A 19,012-nucleotide genomic window follows, 5' to 3' on the forward strand; every position below is an offset into this window, starting at 1 on the left:
CAGTTGTTTCTTTGGCTACTGTTTGCCTCTGACAAGGCCAGGCTTCAGAGAAGGTGTTTGAGGTGCATTGTGATCCAACCCTGCTTTCCCTCCAGCCTCATTTCTCTCCATAGCCTCCCTCCCCTCACATCCGTAAAAGTCTTCAATCTCCAGTGGTACCTGGGACTCATCTTGCTTTGCTCTTGAAAGGTGTGATCAACCCATGAGGAAGGCAAGCTTAGGGATTCCTGTCTCTTTTTCTTTTCTTTTTGCTTTTTTTTCTTTTGTTGGAGACAGAGCCTCGCTCTGTTGCCCAGGCTGGAGTGCAGTGATGCAATGTCAGCTCACTGCAACTTCCACCTCCCCGGTTCAAGTGATTCTCCTGCCTCAGCCTCCTGAGTAGCTGGGATTACAGATGTGCACCACCATGCCTGGCTAACTTTTTGTATTTTTAGTAGAGACAGGGTTTCACCATGTTGGCCAGGCTGGTCTCGAACTCCTGGCCTCAAGTGACCTGCCCGCCTTGGCATCTCAATTTTCTTTTTTTTGAGATAGGTCTGTTGCCTGACTGGAGTGCAGTGGCACGATCATAGTTTACCCAAAGCCTTGAACTCCTGGGCTCAAGCGATCCTCCTCCTGCCTTAGCCTCCTGAGTAGCTGGGACTAGAGTTGTGCACCACCACGCCTGGCTAATTTTTTTTATAGAAATGGAGTCTTGCTACTTTGCCCAGGCTGGTCTCGAACTCCTGGCCTCAAGTGATCCTCCTGCCTCAGCCTCCCACAGGCTGCGATTATAGGCATAAGCCGCTGTGCCTGGCCTCCCGTCTCCTTATTTACTTCTTTTTTTTTTTTGTGATGGAGTCTTGCTCTGTCACCCAGGCTGGAATGCCGTGGCACAATCTCGGCTCATTGCAACCTCTTCCTCCTGGGTTCAAGTGATTCTCCTGCCCCAGTCTCCCGAGTAGCTGGGACTACAGGTGCGCACCACCACACCTGGCTAATTTTTGTATTTTTAGTAGAGACGAGGTTTCGCCATATCGGTCAAGCTGGTCTTGAACTCCTGACCTCAAGATGATCCACCCACCTCGGCCTCCCAAAGTGCTGGGATTACAGGCATGAGCCACCGTGCCCGGTCAGAAGCGGTTACTTCCACCTCCGTACCTTGGCTGGTTCTCGCTTTCCATGTAGCACTCCCTCGTGCTGTTTCACCTGTCTAAATGCCCACCCCTGAAGCTACAGTCAAGTTGCACTGCCCCTCAACATCCATTGGCAAGTCCCCTGCTTCCTGATCCACTCAGCTATCCTGAGTCCCACTGTGTGTCCTCACTTGTCCTTCCACATATCAGTCTTGGCTTCCAACTGGGCTACATAAAACTTGAGAGTAAGAGCAAGGCCACACCACAGCCAGAGTGGCTTGCTGGGAGGAGCATGGATTTTTTTTTTTCTTTTTTGAGACAGGATCTCACTCTGTGGCCCAGGCTGGAGTGCAGTGGTGTGATCACAGCTCACTGCAGCCTCAAACTCCTGGGCTCAAGCAATCCTCCTGCCTCAGCCTCCTGAGTAGCTGGGACTACAGGCATGCACCACCATGCCTAATTTTTTTATTTTGTAGAGATGGGGTCTTACTATGTTGGCCAGGCTGGTCTCAAATTCCTGGGCTCAGGTGATTCTCCTGCCTCAGCCTCCCACAGTGGTGGGATAATAGGCGGGAGCCACAGTGCCCTGCCCAAGTATGGATCCTAAGTGTAGTAGACCTGGGTTTGACTCTGGGTTATTTCCCTTGCTTCCTTGTTGAACTTGGGCATATTATTTGATGTAAGCCTAGTGTTTCTCTTCATCTGCTTAAAAATTAAAGTTATAACATGGCCTGTCTTAAAGGCCAACTGAATTCAAGGATGTGAAAGAATTTGGTAGCCTCAACTGAGCTGTACAAAGAGAGGCTACTCTTTCTTCCTCTTACCCCACATCCACAGATTGCAGCCAGACAGGACATGTATTTGTCCCCAGGCTCACTCTCCAGCTGTATGACCTTGGGAAAGTCACCTAACTTCCTAGAGCATCAGTCTCCTCATCTGTGAGAAGGGAATGTGAGCAAGTGAAATGAAACGCAAAGCTCCTGGATCAGACGGGTGCAGTGGCTCGCTCCTGTAATCCCAGCAATTTGGGAGGATGAGGGCGGGAGGATTGCTTGAGGCCAGGAGTTCTAGAGACCAGCCTCGGCAACGTAGCAAGACCCTGTCTCTACAGAAAATTCAAAAATTAGCTGGGTGTGGTGGTGAGCACCTATGGTCCAAGCTACTTGGGAGGCTGTGGTGGGAGGATTGCTTGAGCCTAGGAGTTTCGGGCTGCAATCAGCTGTGATTGCGCCACTGCACTCCAGCCTGGGCGACACAGTGGGACTCTTTTTATTTAAAAAATGCTCCTGGATCAATAAATGTCACATGCAAAATGCTTGGTAAATGAAATTCTTCTTAAAAGTGGATCTTTGGCCAGGCTTGGTGGCTCACGCCTGTAATCCCAGCACTTTGGGAGGTTGAGGCAGGAGGATTACTTGAGTTCAGGAGTTCGAGACCAGCCTGAGCAACATAGTGAAACCTTGTCTCTACAAAACACACACAAAAAAATTAGCTGGGTGTGATGGTGCATGCCTGTAGTCCTAGCTACTTGGGAGGCTGAGGCAGGAGGATTGATTGAGGCAGAAGGATCACTTGAGCCCGGGAGGGGGAAGTTGCAGTGAGCCGAGATCATGCCATTGCATTCCAGCCTGGGCGACACAGTGAGACTCTGTCTCAAAATAAATAAATAAATAAATATTTTTAAAAGTGTAGCTTGTCTCTAGATGGTGGAGAAAGTAGCTTATGGCTGGGCCCACAGTCCTAAGTAGCAAGATAGGGAGGACAGGCCTCAGGATGCTCTAGACACCCCCTTGCACCCCTCCCTACCCCACTGCCCACAGCTGAGTCAATGCCAGTTTCCCGCAAAGGACAAAAGGGAAGGAAATGAGGCTGCTCCATTTGCTCTCTGACTGGATCCATTTCCTCCCCCAAGATTGCGGGTGTGTCTGTCTGTCATCTAGCCTCTGCAGCGGCCACTGTTCTGAGGGTCCTTCTCATTGCCGAAGGGCCTGGACTGTCGGGAAGGCAGGCTCCTGGGTGGGGATGGAAATGTTTGCAGCAGGAATCTCCAACTCCGATACTTCGACTCACTCTGGGCTTTGGGACTGGGACACCCACGAAGGATGCCTGTTCAACCCAAATTCTACCAATAAGTCTTTCAGATCGTCTCCTTGTTGGTGGAATTTGAATAAGTTCTGTAGATAGCATCAATGGCAAGTTCCTGGTTTTGATATTGCACTGCAGTTATGCAAGATGTTACTATTGGAGGAAACTGAGAGGAAGAGTCCATGAGACCTCCCTGTTCACTTTTTCAAACCACTGTGAATCTTTATATCTTTTTTTTTTTTTTTTTTTGGTGACACAGGGTCTCACTCTGTTGCTCAGGCTGCAGTGCAGTGGCACGATCACAGCTCACTACAGCCTCGACCTCCCGAACTTAGGTGATTCTGCCACCTTAGCCTGCCAGTTAGCTGGGACTATAGGCACGTGTCACCATGTCTGGCTAATTTTTTTTTTTTTTTTTTTTTTTTTGAGAAGGAACCTCACTCTGTCGCCCCAGCTGGAGTGCAGTGGCACAATCTTGGCTCACTGCAACCTCCGCCTCCCAGGTTCAAGCAATTCTCCTGCCTCAGCCTCCCGAGTAGCTAGGATTACAGGTGTGCACCACTATGCCTGGCTAATTTTTGTATTTTTAGTAGAGATGGGGTTTCACCATGTTAGCCAGGCTGGTCTCGAACTCCTGACCTCAGGTGGTCCGCCTGCCTCAGCCTCCCAAAGTGCTAGGATTACAAGCGTGAGCCACCACGCCCAGCCTTAACTTCTTTTTTTTTTTTTTTTTTTTTTTGAGATGGAGTCTCACCCTGTCGCCCAGGCTGCAGTGCAGTGATGCAATCACGGCTCACTGCAAAACCACCTCCTGGGTCTAAGCGATCCTTCTGCCTCAGCCTCCCAAGTAGCCGGGACCACAGGCATGTACCATCACGCCCGTCTAATTTTTGTAGTTTTTGGTAGAGACGGGGTTTCACTATGTTGGCCAGGCTGATCTTGAACTCCTGACCTCATGATCCACCTGCCTTGGCCTCCCAAAGTGCTAGGATTACAGGTGTGAGCCACCACGCCCGGACAACTTTTTGTATTTTTATTAGAGACAGGGTTTCACTATGTTGCTCAGGCTGGGCTCAAGCTCCTGGGCTAAAGCCTGGGCCTCCCAAAGTGGTGGGATTACAGCCGTGAGCAATCACACCCAGCCTATTTATTTATTTTATAGAGATGAGGTCTTGCTATGTTGCCCAGACCGGTCTTGAACTGCTAGGCTCAAGCAATCTGCCCACCTTGGCCTCCCAAAGTGTTGGGGATTACAGGCTTTAGCCACTGTGCCTGGCGGCTGTAATTATTTTAAACGAAGTTTTCTTTTTTCTTTTTTTTCTTTCTGTTTTTATTTTATTTATTTTATATTTATTTTTGAGATGGAGTCTCACTCTTATCACCCAAACCGGAGTGCAGTGGAGCAGTCTTGGCTCACTGCAACCTCTGCCTCCCGGGTTCAAGCAATTCTCCTGCCTCAGCCTCCTGAGTAGGTGGGATTAGAGGCGTGCGACACCATGCCCGGCTAATTTTTGTACTTTTAGTAGAGATGGGGTTTTGCCATGTTGGCCAGGCTGGTCTTGAACTCCTGACCTCAGGTGATCCTCCCACCTCGGCCTCCCAAAGTGCTGGGATTACAGGCATGGGCCACTGCACCCGGCCTTAAAAGAAGTTTTCTAGGCTGGGCACGATGGCTCACGCCTGTAATCCCAGCACTTTGGGAGGCCGGGGCAGGTGGATCACGAGGTCAGGAGATTGAGACCATCCTGGCTAACATGGCGAAACCCCGTCTCTACTAAAAATAAAAATAAAAAATAGCCGGGCGTGGTGGCGGGCGCCTGTAGTCCCAGCTACTCAGGAGGCTGAGGCAGGAGAACGGCGTGAACCTGGAAGGCGGAGCTTGCAGTGAGCGGACACGGTGCCACTGCACTCCAGCCTGGCCGACAGAGAGAGATTCCGTCTCAAAAAAAAAAAGGAAGTTTTCTGGCTGGGCGCAGTGGCTCAAGCCTGTAATCCTAGCACTTTGGGAGGCCGAGGCAGGCAGATCACGAGGTCAGGAGATCCAGACCATCCCGGCTAACACGGTGAAACCCTGTCTCTACCAAAAATATAAAAATTAGCTGGGCATGGTGGCAGGCGCCTGTAGTCCCAGCTACTCGGGAGGCTGAGGCAGGAGAATGGCATGAACCCAGGAGGCGGAGGTTGCAGTGAGCCGAGATCGCGCCACTGCGCTCCAGCCTGGGCAACAGAGCAAGACTCCGTCTCACAAAAAAAAAAAAAGTTTTCTATGAAAAAATCTCCTGGTCTGGACCAGGCATGGTGGCTCACACCTGTAATCCCAACACTTTGAGAGGCCGAGGCAGGCAGATCACGAGGTCAGGAGTTCAAGACCAGCCTGGCCAACATAGTGAAACCCCGTCTCTACTAAAAAATACAAAAAATTAGCGGGAAGTGGTAGCGGGCGCCCGTAATCCCAGCTACTCGGGAGGCTGAGGCAAGCGAATCGCTTGAACCCGGGAGGCAGAGGTTGCAGTGAGCAGAGATCGCGCCATTGCACTCCAGCCTGGGCGACAGTGCGACGAGACTCCATCTCAAAAAATAAAAAATAAAAATAATCTCCCAGCTCGGCATGGTGGCTCATGCCTGTAATCCCAGCACTTTGGGAGGCCGAAGCAGGTGGATCACCTGAGGTCAAAAGTTCGAGACCAGCCTAGCCAACATGGCAAAACCCCCGTCTCTATAGAAAACACAAAAATTAGCAGGGCGTGGTGGCTCACACCTGTAATCCCAGCTACTCTGGAGGCTGAGGCAGGAGAATCTCTTGCACCCGGGAGGCGGAGGTTGCAGTGAGCCGAGACGCGTCACTGCACTCCAGCCTGGGCAACAGAATGAGACTCCGTCTCAAAAGTAAATACATAAATAAAAAAATAAAATAAGTTTTCTATGAAAAATTCTCCCTTTCAACTTTCGACTTGCCAGGCCATCCCCAAATCCAGGCCCTCGTCACCTCCCTCTCGGATCCTTGAAGCCACTTCCAGTTTTCTGATTTTGGTCTTTTCACACAAAGGTCCATCCAGGGAATCCTCAGACACAGCTTTTGCCCCACCTCTCCCTGTAATGAGCAGCTTGTTGGATGGAGCCAGCGCTCAACGTCTCCCAGACCTTTCCACCCCTCTAGCCGTTTCCCACATCCCAGCTTCTCAGGTCTTTGCGGAGGCTGTTCCACACCACGCGCCTGGCCTACTGTTCCCCTTCTCCACCAGCAATAAAAGTAAAAGCCCATCTGAACTTTCGCTGATGCTAAGTTTCCTATCCGTTAAATGGTAATAATAATCCCTGCCCTGCTTCCTTGAAAGGATCCAGTGTGGTGATGGCTGGAATAATGCCTTTAGTAAACAATTAGATCAGAGTTCTTCAGGAGGAGGCGTGAGCAGTGGTTGCAAATCCCGTTTTCCTTCGCCCTCTGCAGCCCTGCAATCTCAACCGCCAGGCGACCCGCCCCTCGAAACGCACCAAGAGTCGAGCCCAGCCCCTCGAGAAGTTCTACTTCCAGGCCCTGCCCCTCGAGACACTCTACCTCCGGGTTCTGCCCCTAGAGACGGTCTAACAACCCAGCCCCGCCCCTCGAGACGCGCTGACTCCAGACTCCGCCTCTCGAGGCGCTCTAATAACTAGGCTCCGCGCCTGGAGATGCTCTAACTCCAGGCCTCGCCCCTGGAGACAGTCTAACTCCAGGCTCCGCCCCTCGAGACGCTCTAACCTAGTCTCCGTCCCTCCAGGCGCTCTAACAACCAGGTCCCGCCCCTCGAGACGCTCTACCTCTGGGTTCGGCCCCTCGAGGAGCTCTAACGACCTGGCGCGGCCCCTAGAGGCGCTCTAACCCAAGCTCCGCCCCTCGACTTGCTCTAATAACCAGGCTCCGCTCCTCGAGATGCTCTAACGGCCAGGCCCCGCCTTCAAAGCTCTCTAATAACCAGGCCCCGCCCCTCGAAGAGCGCTAACAGCCAGGCCCCGCCCCTCGAGCGCCCCAACAGCCGGGCCCCACCCCTTGAGGCGCTCTAACGGCCAGGCCCCGCCCTGAAGGCGTTGTAACAACCAGGCTCCGCCCCCAGGCGCTCTAACGGCCCTGCCCCGCCGCTTGAGGGGCCCCAACGGCTAGGCCCCGCCCCCGCGTGCGTGCGCGGCCCCGCAGAGCCGTGCGGGCGTCCGCGTACTCACTGGCTGAGGTGGCAGTGGTTCCACCAACATGGAGCTTTCGCAGATGACGGAGCTCGTGGGGCTGTCGGTGTTGCTTGGGCTGCTGGCCCTGATGGCGACGGCGGCGGTAGCGCGGGGGTGGCTGCGCGCGGGGGAGGAGAGGAGCGGTCGGCCGGCCTGTAAGTGGGGCCGGGTCGGGTGGGGGCGGCCCGCGGTGTCGCGGCTCCCGGCCTCCTCGTGGTCCGACCTGCGGTTTGGGCCCGCGGCTGGTGGGACCCGGCGACTCCATAGGCCTCAGTTTCTCCTCTGGTAACGTGAGCTTCGCTTCCAGAGACGGGGGCCCGCCTCGCCGGGCTAGGCGCACCTCCTGGGGCGGGACTGGCTCCAACGTGGGCCCCTTGCTGCGGCTTTCTCTGCGGCCGAGGCCAGGCCGTTCCCTGGGTGGCCAGGAGAAAACCGTAAACTCTTCAGCCTGCTCCGTGGCTGCGATCTCGGAAAAAGCACCAATTCTGTGATGTGCAGCAGCATTTACTGGGCATCTATGACCCTGTGATAGGCTTTGGGCTCTTTTTCTGTAAGGAGTCCAGTAAAGGAGAAGTACATCTGCATTATGAACACCTAAATATGTAAGTGAAAAACACGGTGAAATAAGTTTCATTGAGGCCAGGCAAAGTGGCTCACGCCTGTATTCCCAGCACTTTGGGAGGCCGAGGCAGGGAGATCGCTTGAGCCCAGGAGTTTAGGACCAGCCTGAGCAACATAGCAAGACCCCATCTCTACGAAAAATTAGCTAGGTGTGGTTGTGCACGCCCCTGTAGTCCCAGCTCCATGGGAGGCCGAGGCAGGAGGGTGTCGTGAGTCCAGGAGTTCAAGGCTGCAGTGAGCTGTGATCGATCGCGCCACTGCACTCCAACCTGGGTGACGGCAAGAGCCTGTCTCTGAAAAGTTTCATAGAAGAGGTTAGTACTGGAAACGGGAAACACCAGAGAGTCAGTGGGCAGCCCTGCTCTTTTTATTTATTTTTGAGACAGAGTTTCGCTCTTCTGGCCCAGGCTGGAGTGCAGTGGCACAATCTTGGCTCGCTGCAACTTCCGGCTGCCGGGTTCAAGCGATTCTTCTCCCTCTGCCTCCCGAGTAGCTGGGACTACAGGCACACACCACCACACCTGGCTAATTTTTGTATATTTAGTAGACGGGGTTTCGCCACGTTGGTCAGGCTGGTCTCGAACTCCTGATCTCGGGTGATCCACTCGTCCTGGCCTCCAAAAGTGCTGGGATTACAGGTGTGAACCACTGCGCCCGGCCAGCCCTGCATTTTTTTTTTTTTTTTTTTTTTTTTGAGACGGAGTCTTGCTCTGTCGCCCAGTCTGGAGTGCGGTGGCGTGATCTCGGCTCACTGCGAAACTGCAAGCTCCGCCTCTGGGTTCACGCCATTCTCCTGCCTCAGCCTCCTGAGTAGCTGGGACTACAGGCGTCCAACACCACGCCCGGCTAATTTTTTGTATTTTTTGAGTAGAGACGGGGTTTCACTGTGTTAGCCAGGATAGTCTCAATCTCCTAACTTCGTGTGATCCACCTGCCTCGGCCTCCCAAAGTGCTGGGATTACAGGCGTGAGCCACCCTGTCCGGCCGAGCCCTGCTCTTTTATGGGGGAGGTGGTTGTTAGGGAAATCATTACTGAGAATAGGGGGCACATGAGGTAGTATGGGGTCTCAAAGAATAGTTCTAGAAAAAGAGTTTGCCAGAAGGCCAAGGAAAAAAGACATTCCTGCCAATGGCAATACCCGAGAAGGCAAGGAGTCCCCAAACAGCATTTAGTATGACTTAAGTGTGAGGAGGGGGGCTTGTTAGACAAGCCTGGAGAGAAGGAAGCAGAGGACAGATTGTGGCTGTGTTTGTTTGCAGGGCCCAGGAGCTTTTTTCCTGTTGGAATTGGGGAGCTTCTGCAGTCATTTACCACATGCCAGCTTTGTGACTCAATTAAGTATCTTATACAAAAGTGACTGGCTCCACTCCCCAACACAGGACTCAACAGATGTTGACTTCTCATCCCCGAGTTCTTTCGGGTACTGGAGTGCAGTGGCGCGATCTCAGCTCACTGCAACCTCTACCTCCTGGGTTCAAGTGATTCTCCTGCCTCAGCCTTCTGAGTAGCTAGGATTACAGGCGCCTGCCACCACACCCAGCTAATTTTTGTATTTTTAGTAGAGACGGGGTTTCAGCATGTTGGCCAGACTGGTGGAACTCCTGGGCATCAAGATGATCCAGCTGCCGGACCGGGCGCGGTGACTCACGCCTGTAATCCCAGCACTTTGGGAGGCCGAGGCTGGCAGGTCACGAGGTCAGGAGATCGAGACTGAGGCGACACAGTGAGACTCTGTCTCAAAAAAAAAAAAAAAAAAAAAAAGATCCAGCTGCCTCAGCCTCCCAAAGTGCTGGGATTACAGGCATGAGCCACCGCACCCGGCCTCCATAGAGCCTTTAATGCTTGTGTTGGGTACTTTTGCTTGTCACTTTGTAGATATCTCATCCAATTCAATCTCCCTTATTTTTATTAATTTATTTCTTTTGAGACAGAATCTCACTCTGTTGCCCAGGCTGGAATACAGTGGCACGATCACTGCATTCGAACTCCTGGGCTCAAGCAATTTTCCCTCCTCAGCCTCCGAATAGCTGGGACCACAGGTGCATGCCACCATGCCCAGCTAATTAAAGTTTTCTGTAGAGATGGGGTGTCACTACGTTACCCAGGCTGGTCTCGAACTCCTGAGCTCAAGCAATCCTCCCGCCTCAGCCTCCTGAAGTGCTGGGATCACAGGCATGAGCCACTGCGCCCAGTTCTCAACCTCTCTTTAAGAAAACCAAGGTTGGGCCGGACACGGTGGCTCACGCCTATAATCCCGGCACTTTGGGAGGCCAAGGCAGGCAGATCACTTGAGGTGAGGAGTTGGAGACAAGCCTGGCCAACATGATGAAACCCCATCTCTACTAAAAAAACAAAAAAACTGGGGCCAGGTGCCATGGCTCACGCCTGTAATCCTAGCACTTTGGGAGGCTGAGGCGGGTGGATCACAAGGTCAGGAGATTGAGACCATTCTGGCTAATGTGGTGAAACCCCATGTCTACTAAAAATACAAAAAAAATTAGCCGAGTGTGGTGGCGGGCGCCTGTAGTCCCAGCTACTTGGGAGGCTGAGGCAGGAGAATGGTGTGAACCTGGGAAGCAGAGCTTGCAGTGAGCTGAGATCACGCCACTACACTCCAGCCTGGGCGACAGAGCGAGACTCCATCTCAAAAAAAAAAAAAAATTAGCTGGATATGGTGGTGCACGCCCATAATCCCAGCTACTTGGGAGGCTGAGGCACGAGAATTGCTTGAACCCGGGAGGCAGAGGCTACAGTGAGCGGAGATCACGCCACTGCCCTCCAGCCTGGGCGACAGAGCAAGAGTCTGTCTCCAAAAAAAAGAAAGAAAGAAAAGAAAAAAAAACCAAGGTCCAGAGCAATTCACTAACTTACCCAAAGCAAGGCCGCTAGAGACGGTTGTGCAAATTACTCCCTACATAGGGATGTCTGGCCAAGGATCCACACTCCACTGGCCGTGCTGTGTACCCGCCCAGCAGCATCACTCCACCCAGAGAGTGCGCCTTTTCCACTCTACATGAAGGTGCTCTGTGGACTTACTGTAAACAGCCTCCTCAGTAGTCAGTCAGTAGTAGAGAGAGAATCCAAACCCAGGTCTGATTCCAAAGCCTCTGTTTTGTTTCTGTTTTCTGTTTGTTTTTTTTGAGACAGGGTCTCGCTCTGTCACTCAGGATGGAACGCAGTAGTGTTGTGATCATAGCTTACTGCAGCCTCGAACTCCTGGGCTCAAGTGATCCTCCTGCCTCAGCCTTCCAAAGCGTTGGGATTACAGGCATGAGCCACCATACCCAGCCAGCCAAAGTCTCTGTTTTTGCCCATATCACACTTATTCTCCTCCAGAAGACAAGGGCCATATCTGGTTAATCTCCTGCTGTTCCACTCATTGCCTAGCTAATCATAGGTGGGCAGTAAATGCTTATCAGTGAGTAACTGGAGAACAACATGGCCCTTCCTTATAGGCCAAAAAGCAAATGGATTTCCACCTGACAAATCCTCGGGATCCAAGAAGCAGAAACAGTATCAGCGGATTCGGAAGGAGAAGCCTCAACAACACAACTTCACCCACCGCCTCCTGGCTGCAGCTCTGAAGGTACGTGGGGTACCTGGCACAGTGTGCACCCTGAGACTCAGCCCCACAGGCTTTTCCTCTGGAGTATTCCATGCATGTTATAGGCTCTCCTGCCTCTGATCAGAATCAGCAGGGATGCTTAATTCTGTCCCCTCTCATCGCAGCCCAACCTCAGCTTGCTGTTAATCCAGGCCACAGGGCCCCATCTCCCTGGCTCCAGGTTTGGCTTCCCCATCTCCCCCAGGAGCTCCTATTCACACTTCCTGCCACCCTTCCCCTAGAGCCACAGCGGGAACATATCTTGCATGGACTTTAGCAACAATGGCAAATACCTGGCCACCTGTGCAGATGATCGCACCATCCGCATCTGGAGCACCAAGGACTTCCTGCAGCGAGAGCACCGCAGCATGAGAGCCAACGTGGAGCTGGATCACGCCACCCTGGTGCGCTTCAGCCCTGACTGCAGGTGGGACAGGACGGAGCCTCAGGTTTGCCTGCAGAGGCCCAGTCCCAGGCTTTGGCCTTCTCATATCTGCTTTGAGGTAGCGAGGAGGGACCTGGACCCAGGGCCTCCTTTGGGGTGCCAGAAAGAGCATCCACATAGTTTGCGTGCTGCCTGGGGCTCCCTGGAGGTCTGGGCTGCTATATAGCAAGGAAACGCGGGGAGGTCTCTTCCTACCCGGAAATACCTTGGCTTGGCTTCCAGATGAGCCTTAGTTTCTAAACCCTAGAGAGAAACTAAAGGAGCCAAAGCTATTGGAATCTTCCCTTTTGAGGAGTTTTATGAGATTTGGAACCAGGGGCTTCAGTTGTAAGGCTAGACTGTGGGGCATGAGGGGAGATCTTGACTTCCCCGAGAACCCAGCACAGGACCTGGAACACAGAGCCTCTTTGTCCAGTGAGAGAGTGACTTGTCTGCTGCCTGTCTCTAGAGCCTTCATCGTCTGGCTGGCCAATGGGGACACCCTCCGTGTCTTCAAGATGACCAAGCGGGAGGATGGGGGCTATACCTTCACAGCCACCCCAGAGGACTTCCCTAAAAAGCACAAGGCGCCTGTCATCGACATTGGCATTGCTAACACAGGTAAGAGGCATTCAGAGGGTGGCACCTACCCAAAGCATGAAGGAAAGATCCAGTTCTATTTCCTCAATGAGTTAATGCTGCCTGAAAGTTCTGCTCAACCTAAGAGGGACAAGGGGGCCCTGGCTCTGAACAGCCTGGCTCTGTGCTCCCCTGGAGTCCCTGGGCCACACCAGGTCCCTAGGGAAGGTGGGGAAGGGCCACAGTCTTCAGCAGAGTCCTTATCTGTAGTGACCCTTGGCCTGGGAGGAGACATATATACTTCGGGCAGCAGAGGCCTTGTAAGTGTCTTTGGAGAATGACAGTTGGTCAGGTCACTGCCCGTGACCCACATCACTCCCTTCCCGCTCAGGGAAGTTTATCATGACTGCCTCCAGTGACACCACTGTCCTCATCTGGAGCCTGAAGGGTCAAGTGCTGTCTACCATCAACACCAACCAGATGAACAACACACACGCTGCTGTATCTCCCTGTGGCAGGTGGGCAAGGAGGGGTATTGGTGTCTGGGACCACGAGAGGCTGGGCCAGGGAGCAGGCACAGAACAGAGAGCCAGCTTCATCACATGGGAAAAGCATACGGGGTGGGGTCAGGAACCTGAGCTTCAAGTCTCAGCTCTCCCCACTTGCAGTAGTGGGATTTCATGCAGGTCACCCCATGTCCTTAGTCGCTATTTCTTCATCTTCAGTGTTTTTGTTTTTTAGAAAATTAGTCTCACTCTGTCACCCAGGCTGGAGCACAGTGGTGCGATCATAGCTCACTGCAGCCTCAAACTCCTGGGTTGTAGCGATCCTCCCAGCTCAGCCTCCTGAGTAGTCGGGACTATAGGCATGTGCCACTGTGCTCAGCTAATTTTTGTTTTTTGTTTGTCTGTTTGTTGAGATGGTTTCACCCTCGCCCAGGCAGGAGTGCAGTGGCGCGATCACAGCTCACTGTAGCCTTGACCTCCCAGGCTCAGACCATCCTCCCACCTTAGCCTCCCGAGTAGCTGGGACTACAGGTGTGCACTACCACACCTGGCTAATTTTTGTACTTTTTGTTGAGATGGGGTCTTACTGTGTTGCCTAGGCCAGTCCTGAACTCCCGGCCTCAAGTGATCCTCTTGCCTCGACCTCCCAAAGTGATAGAATTACAGGCGTGAGCCACTGCGCCAAGACACCTTTGGGCGGGGATGTTACATATCTTAGAACAAGGCTAGAAGATAAACTGAGGTCACATACATAAAAGAACTTTGTTGTTGTTCGTTTGTTTTTTGAGACGGAGTTTCACTCTTGTTGCTTAGGCTGGAGTGCAATGGCATGATCTTGGCTCACCACAACCTCCATCTCCTGGGTTCAAGTGATTCTCCTGCCTCAGCCTCCCCCAAGTAGCTGGGATTACAGGCATGCACCACCACGCCCAGCTAATTTTTTATTTTTAGTAGAGGCGAGGTTTCTCCATGTTGGTCGAGCTGGTCTCAAACTGTCGACCTCAGGTGATCTGCCCGCCTGGGCCTCCCAAAGTGCTGGGATTACAGGTATGAGCCACCACACCTGGCTTTTTTTTTTTTTTTTTTTTTTCTGAGACAGAGTCTCGCTCTGTTGCCCAGGCTGGAGTGCAGTGGTGCAATCTCAGCTCACTGCAGCCTCCACCTACCAGGTTCAAGTGATTCTCCCACCTCAGCCTTCCCAGTAGGTGGGACTACAGGCACGTGCCACCACGCCTGGCTAATTTTGTATTTTTAGTAGAGATGAGGTTTCACCATGTTGGCCAGGCTGGTCTCGAACTCCTGACCTCAGGTGATCCACCCACCTCGGCCTCCCAAAGTGTTGGGATGACAGGCGTGAGCCACCGTGCCCGGCCAAAATAACTCTTTAAAGGTTTATATTATCCAGATATGAGGATTATCAACTTTCTCAGGAAAGAGATTGAGGGGTTTTACAGGAACAACATGCTCCCAAAATGAAGTTTTAAAGGCTTCTGGGTTGTATGGCAGATTTGTAGCCTCATGTGGCTTCACCCCGGATGTGAAGGTTTGGGAAGTCTGCTTTGGAAAGAAGGGGGAGTTCCAGGAGGTGGTGCGAGCCTTCGAACTAAAGGGCCACTCTGCGGCTGTGCACTCGTTTGCTTTCTCCAACGACTCGCGGAGGTAAGTGAGTCCGCTCTGATGTCTGACCAGTGGCTCTTGTGCCCTCTTGACAACCAGGGTCCTTCTGCCTGTTTGTGCCATGGCTCTGAAGCGGGTAGGGTGCCTGGCCCTCGGCAGGAAGCTGACTTAGCCTCCTAGCTGGAGCTGCTCAAGTTGGGCCAGTGCTTACCCTGCCAGGGTGTGTTGGGGCTTAAGCTGTGATTTTCTGTGCTGCAGGATGGCTTCTGTCTCCAAGGATGGTACATGGAAACTGTGGGACACAAATGTGGAATACAAGAAGCAGCAGGACCCCTACTTGCTGAAGACAGGCCGCTTTGAAGAGGCGGCGGGCGCCGCGCCGTGCCGCCTGGCCCTCTCCCCCAATGCCCAGGTCTTGGCCTTGGCCAGTGGCAGTAGTATTCATCTCTACAATACCCGGCGGGGCGAGAAGGAGGAGTGCTTTGAGCGGGTCCATGGCGAGTGTATCGCCAACTTGTCCTTTGACATCACTGGCCGCTTTCTGGCCTCCTGTGGAGACCGAGCGGTGCGGCTCTTTCACAACACTCCTGGCCACCGGGCCATGGTGGAGGAGATGCAGGGCCACCTGAAGCGGGCCTCCAACGACAGCACCCGCCAGAGGCTGCAGCAGCAGCTGACCCAGGCCCAAGAGACCCTGAAGAGCCTGGGTGCCCTGAAGAAGTGACTCTGGGAGGGCCCGGCGCAGAGGATTGAGGAGGAGGGATCTGGCCTCCTCATGGCGCTGCTGCCACCTTTACTTCCAGGTGGAAGCCTTTCAGAAGAAGTCTCCTGGTTTTCTTACTGGTGGCCCCGCTTCTTCCCATTGAAACTACTCTTGTCTACTTAGGTCTGTCTCTTCTTGCTGGCTGTGACTCCTCCCCGACTAGTGGCCAAGGTGCTTTTCTTCCTCCCAGGCCCAGTGGGTGGAATCTGTCCCCACCCAGCACTGAGGAGAATGGTAGAGAGGAAAGGAGAGAGAGAGAACATGATTTTTGGCCTTGTGGCAGCACATCCTCACACCCAAAGAAGGTTGTAAATGTTCCAGAACAACCTAGAGAACACCTGAGTACTAAGCAGCAGTTTTGCAAGGATGGGAGACTGGGATAGCTTCCCATCACAGAACTGTGTTCCATCAAAAATATACTAAGGGATTTCCTTCTGGGCCTCAGTTCTATTTGTAAGATGGAGAATAATCCTCTCTGTGAACTCCTTGCAAAGATGATGTGAGGCTGAGAGTATCAAGTCCCTAGGTCTGGAAGAAAAGTGGAAAAGAGTAGTACTATTGTCCAATGTCATGAAAGTGGTAAAAGTGGGAACCAGTGTGCTTTGAAACCAAATTAGAAACACATTCCTTGGGAAGGCAAAGTTTTCTGGGACTTGGTCATACATTTTATATGGTTGGGACTCCTCTCTTCAGGAGATGAAGAGAGCTCTTTTCAGTTCATCAAGTTCATCAGATGTTTGAGTGCCTACTCTGTGCCCAAATAAATATGAGCTGGGGATTAAATATGAATAAGACATGGTTTCTGTCATCAAAGATGGCTGGTGGGAGAGAGAGATACACCCTTATTAAGTGCTTTGTGTTAGTTTATTCATAGCTACTGTTATATATGTCAAGGCAAGAGAAGACCAGAGCAGGACAGAGGCAATGGGTATTGAAGTTGAAGGGGTACATTTGCTAAGAGAGTCGGTATTGAGAAGTTTAAATTTGTGAATTTGAAGGCTGCTTGGATATGGCAGGTAAGGGAAATGAGGTATCTGGGAAGACTTGAGTGTAGGCAATTTATTCATCCCAAGTCAAACTCTTGATCTGTCTCACGAAAACTATGACCCCCCACTGGTTGCCCCCAACCTCTCAATGTGGGAACAAGCCACAACCTTGGAGTTATCCTTGATGACTCCCCATTCATTATCCCCTCTGTCCCACCACCACTGCCGTCGTCTGTTCACCAGAACGTTCTTTTGGTTACACTCCACGTGACATCCTGAGGCTGTTGCTTCTCTCCAGCTTTTCTGTTACCATCCTGGTCCTGGCCCCTGTCACCTAGTGGGGGCCACTGTCACCTAGTGGGGGCCACTGTAATATGGCTTCCTAATGGATCTTCCTGCTACCTCTGTTGCCTCATTACTTTTCCATATAGCAGAGTGATCTTTTGAAAATGTGAACCAGATCACATTATTCCCTAGTTAAAACCCCCCAAGGCTTCCCATCACACTTGGAATAAAATCCAAAATAATTTTTCTAAACCAAAAATAGTAAAAACAATTTTTTTTTTTTTTCTGAGAGTCTCACTCTGTCACCCAGGCTGGAGTACAGTGGCACAATCTCGGCTCACTGCAACCACTGCCTCCCAGATTCAAGTTATTCTCCTGCCTCAGCCTCCAGAGTAGCTGGGATTACAGGCATGCGCCACCACGCCTGGCTAATTTTTGTATTTTTAGTACAGACAGGGTTTCACGATGTTGGCCAGGCTGCTCTCGAACTCCTGACCTCAAATGATCCAGCCCCACCTTGGCCTTCCCAAGTGCTGGGATTATAGGTGTGAGCCATCGTGCCTAGCTAAAAACACTTAATCCAAAATTCTTACCATGGCCTGCAAGGTCCTGTGTAACCTGGCTTCTTCCCCCCTCTAAATGCTATGGATGTCAGATGGGCACCGTAAATGTGTGAAGGGTCAGTTACCTGGGTGTAAGGCAGTAGAAGGTGGGGACAGAAGTGAGCTGGAGGGCGGGCTTGTGTCCTGCCTGCGGGATGGGGGGTGGCTGCTACTTATTCAGGAATCCAGCAGAAATTGTCTGCTTCACAGAAGCTAGAAGTGAGCAACTTAAATAACTAAACACTATCTGGACCAAACGAAACACTAAGGTAGGCGCGATGCAGTCCACTACTCTCTTATTGGCAGCTTCTGGCTCACTGTTGAACCCACTGGAATGAGAGCACCACCAGGCAGACTCCTGGACCATCTCACTGTCAGCTGTGTGGTCCAGGCACAGTACCTGGGACAGTGTAAGCACTCAATCAATGTGAAACTCAAGCCAGGGGCAAGCCACAGACCTCCCAGTATCGTCTCCGCTCATCTTCCCACTCCCAGTCTCCGTTGTGGTTTTGTATGTTCTTAACCACAGACTTCTGGCAACGCTGTGCACACAAGGCCTGAGGATTATTTCCTTGGCAATTGTCAGAAGAATGAGACTAAAACACTTCCTTTGCGCACCTGTTCTTAGAAGCAGCTCTGGCATTACTCCCGTTGTGTATCCAGGACAGGAAATGGCAGTAGAAAGTTGAGTTACTGAAGTCAGGTGTCTTCAGTTCCAGTTCCAGCTGGAGAGCAGGTAGGTCTGTTGACCTCTCTGAGCTTGTTTCCTCATCTGCAAAATGAGAATGAATCCTGTGCTACCCACCTTGCCGTGTTGTGTTTCAGTGAGCCAAGAAAACACTACCAAAAAGTCACTCCACAGACTTCTGAGGACAGAAAGTGTCCTCACTCAAGCTTCTCTTGTAACCACAGAGAAGGTGTCTGGATATTAACATAGAGCAGAGGCCACCAAAGTTTTTCTTTTTTTTTTAATCAAAAATCCTGCATGTGAAGGCAGTATTCGTATCTTAATATTACAATTTCAACATCTGTGGGTGTGAAATTTTTCAAAATAAAAAGTTGAGGAAATATTTTAAATGGTGGTGTATAGCCTATTTTGGTGTTTTGTTTGTTTTAGAGATGGGGTCTCACTCCGTCATCCAGACTGGAGTACAGTGGTGCCATCATGGCTCACTGCGGCCTCGACTTCCTAGGCTCAAGTGGTCCTCTCACCCCAGCCTCCTAAGTAGCTAGGATCACAGGCACATGCCATCACACCTGTCTGTTTTGTGTAGAGATGGGGGTCTTACTGTGTTGCCCAGGCTGGGGCTTGCAGTCGTTTAAACCATGCAATACACAGATTAAGATGGTGGTGCCACCTCAACAGTGGCCTGCCACTTCCCAGGGAGTCTTCCTTCCTCATTGCAGTCCACCCTACTTCTGGCTACTTTCCTGGGGTTTGGTTGCAAGTGGGTCTTCCACCACCTGCATCCAACACTCGGGTGCATCAGGGAAACCAACTCTTTAATTTGCTTATCTGTGATAACTTGAAGCCCTGGATAGTGTCTTGCATATGGACATGTTTTCACAATCATAGCTACTCCAGTAAAGTCACGTTTCAGAGACTGACAGCTTGGGAAAGGCA

General features: G+C 51.9%; 1 protein-coding gene across 3 annotated transcripts; it reads left to right on the forward strand.

Moving 5' to 3' along the window:
- The first annotated feature begins 7,395 nt into the window (after positions 1-7,395).
- Positions 7,396-17,038, forward strand: TBL2 (transducin beta like 2). 3 transcript variants are annotated; one of them, NM_001133754.1, is given in 7 exon segments: positions 7,396-7,555; positions 11,478-11,608; positions 11,869-12,053; positions 12,520-12,671; positions 13,021-13,147; positions 14,642-14,794; positions 15,011-17,038. In NM_001133754.1, coding segments are annotated over 7 exon segments (1,344 nt in total). In that variant the 5' UTR covers positions 7,396-7,425; the 3' UTR covers positions 15,477-17,038.
- The last annotated feature ends 1,974 nt before the right edge of the window (positions 17,039-19,012 follow it).

This window comes from Pongo abelii, chromosome 6, assembly GCF_028885655.2.
Source record: "Pongo abelii isolate AG06213 chromosome 6, NHGRI_mPonAbe1-v2.0_pri, whole genome shotgun sequence".
NCBI classification, from domain to species: domain Eukaryota; kingdom Metazoa; phylum Chordata; class Mammalia; order Primates; family Hominidae; genus Pongo; species Pongo abelii.

Coding starts and splice junctions, on each gene's coding strand:
- TBL2 (XM_054559063.2), top strand. CDS start 11,893: ATGGACTTTAGCAACAATGGCAAATACCTGGCCACCTGTGCAGATGAT. Junction 12,054..12,519: donor CGCTTCAGCCCTGACTGCAG/GTGGGACAGGAC, acceptor GCCTGTCTCTAG/AGCCTTCATCGTCTGGCTGG. Junction 14,795..15,010: donor TTCTCCAACGACTCGCGGAG/GTAAGTGAGTCC, acceptor TCTGTGCTGCAG/GATGGCTTCTGTCTCCAAGG.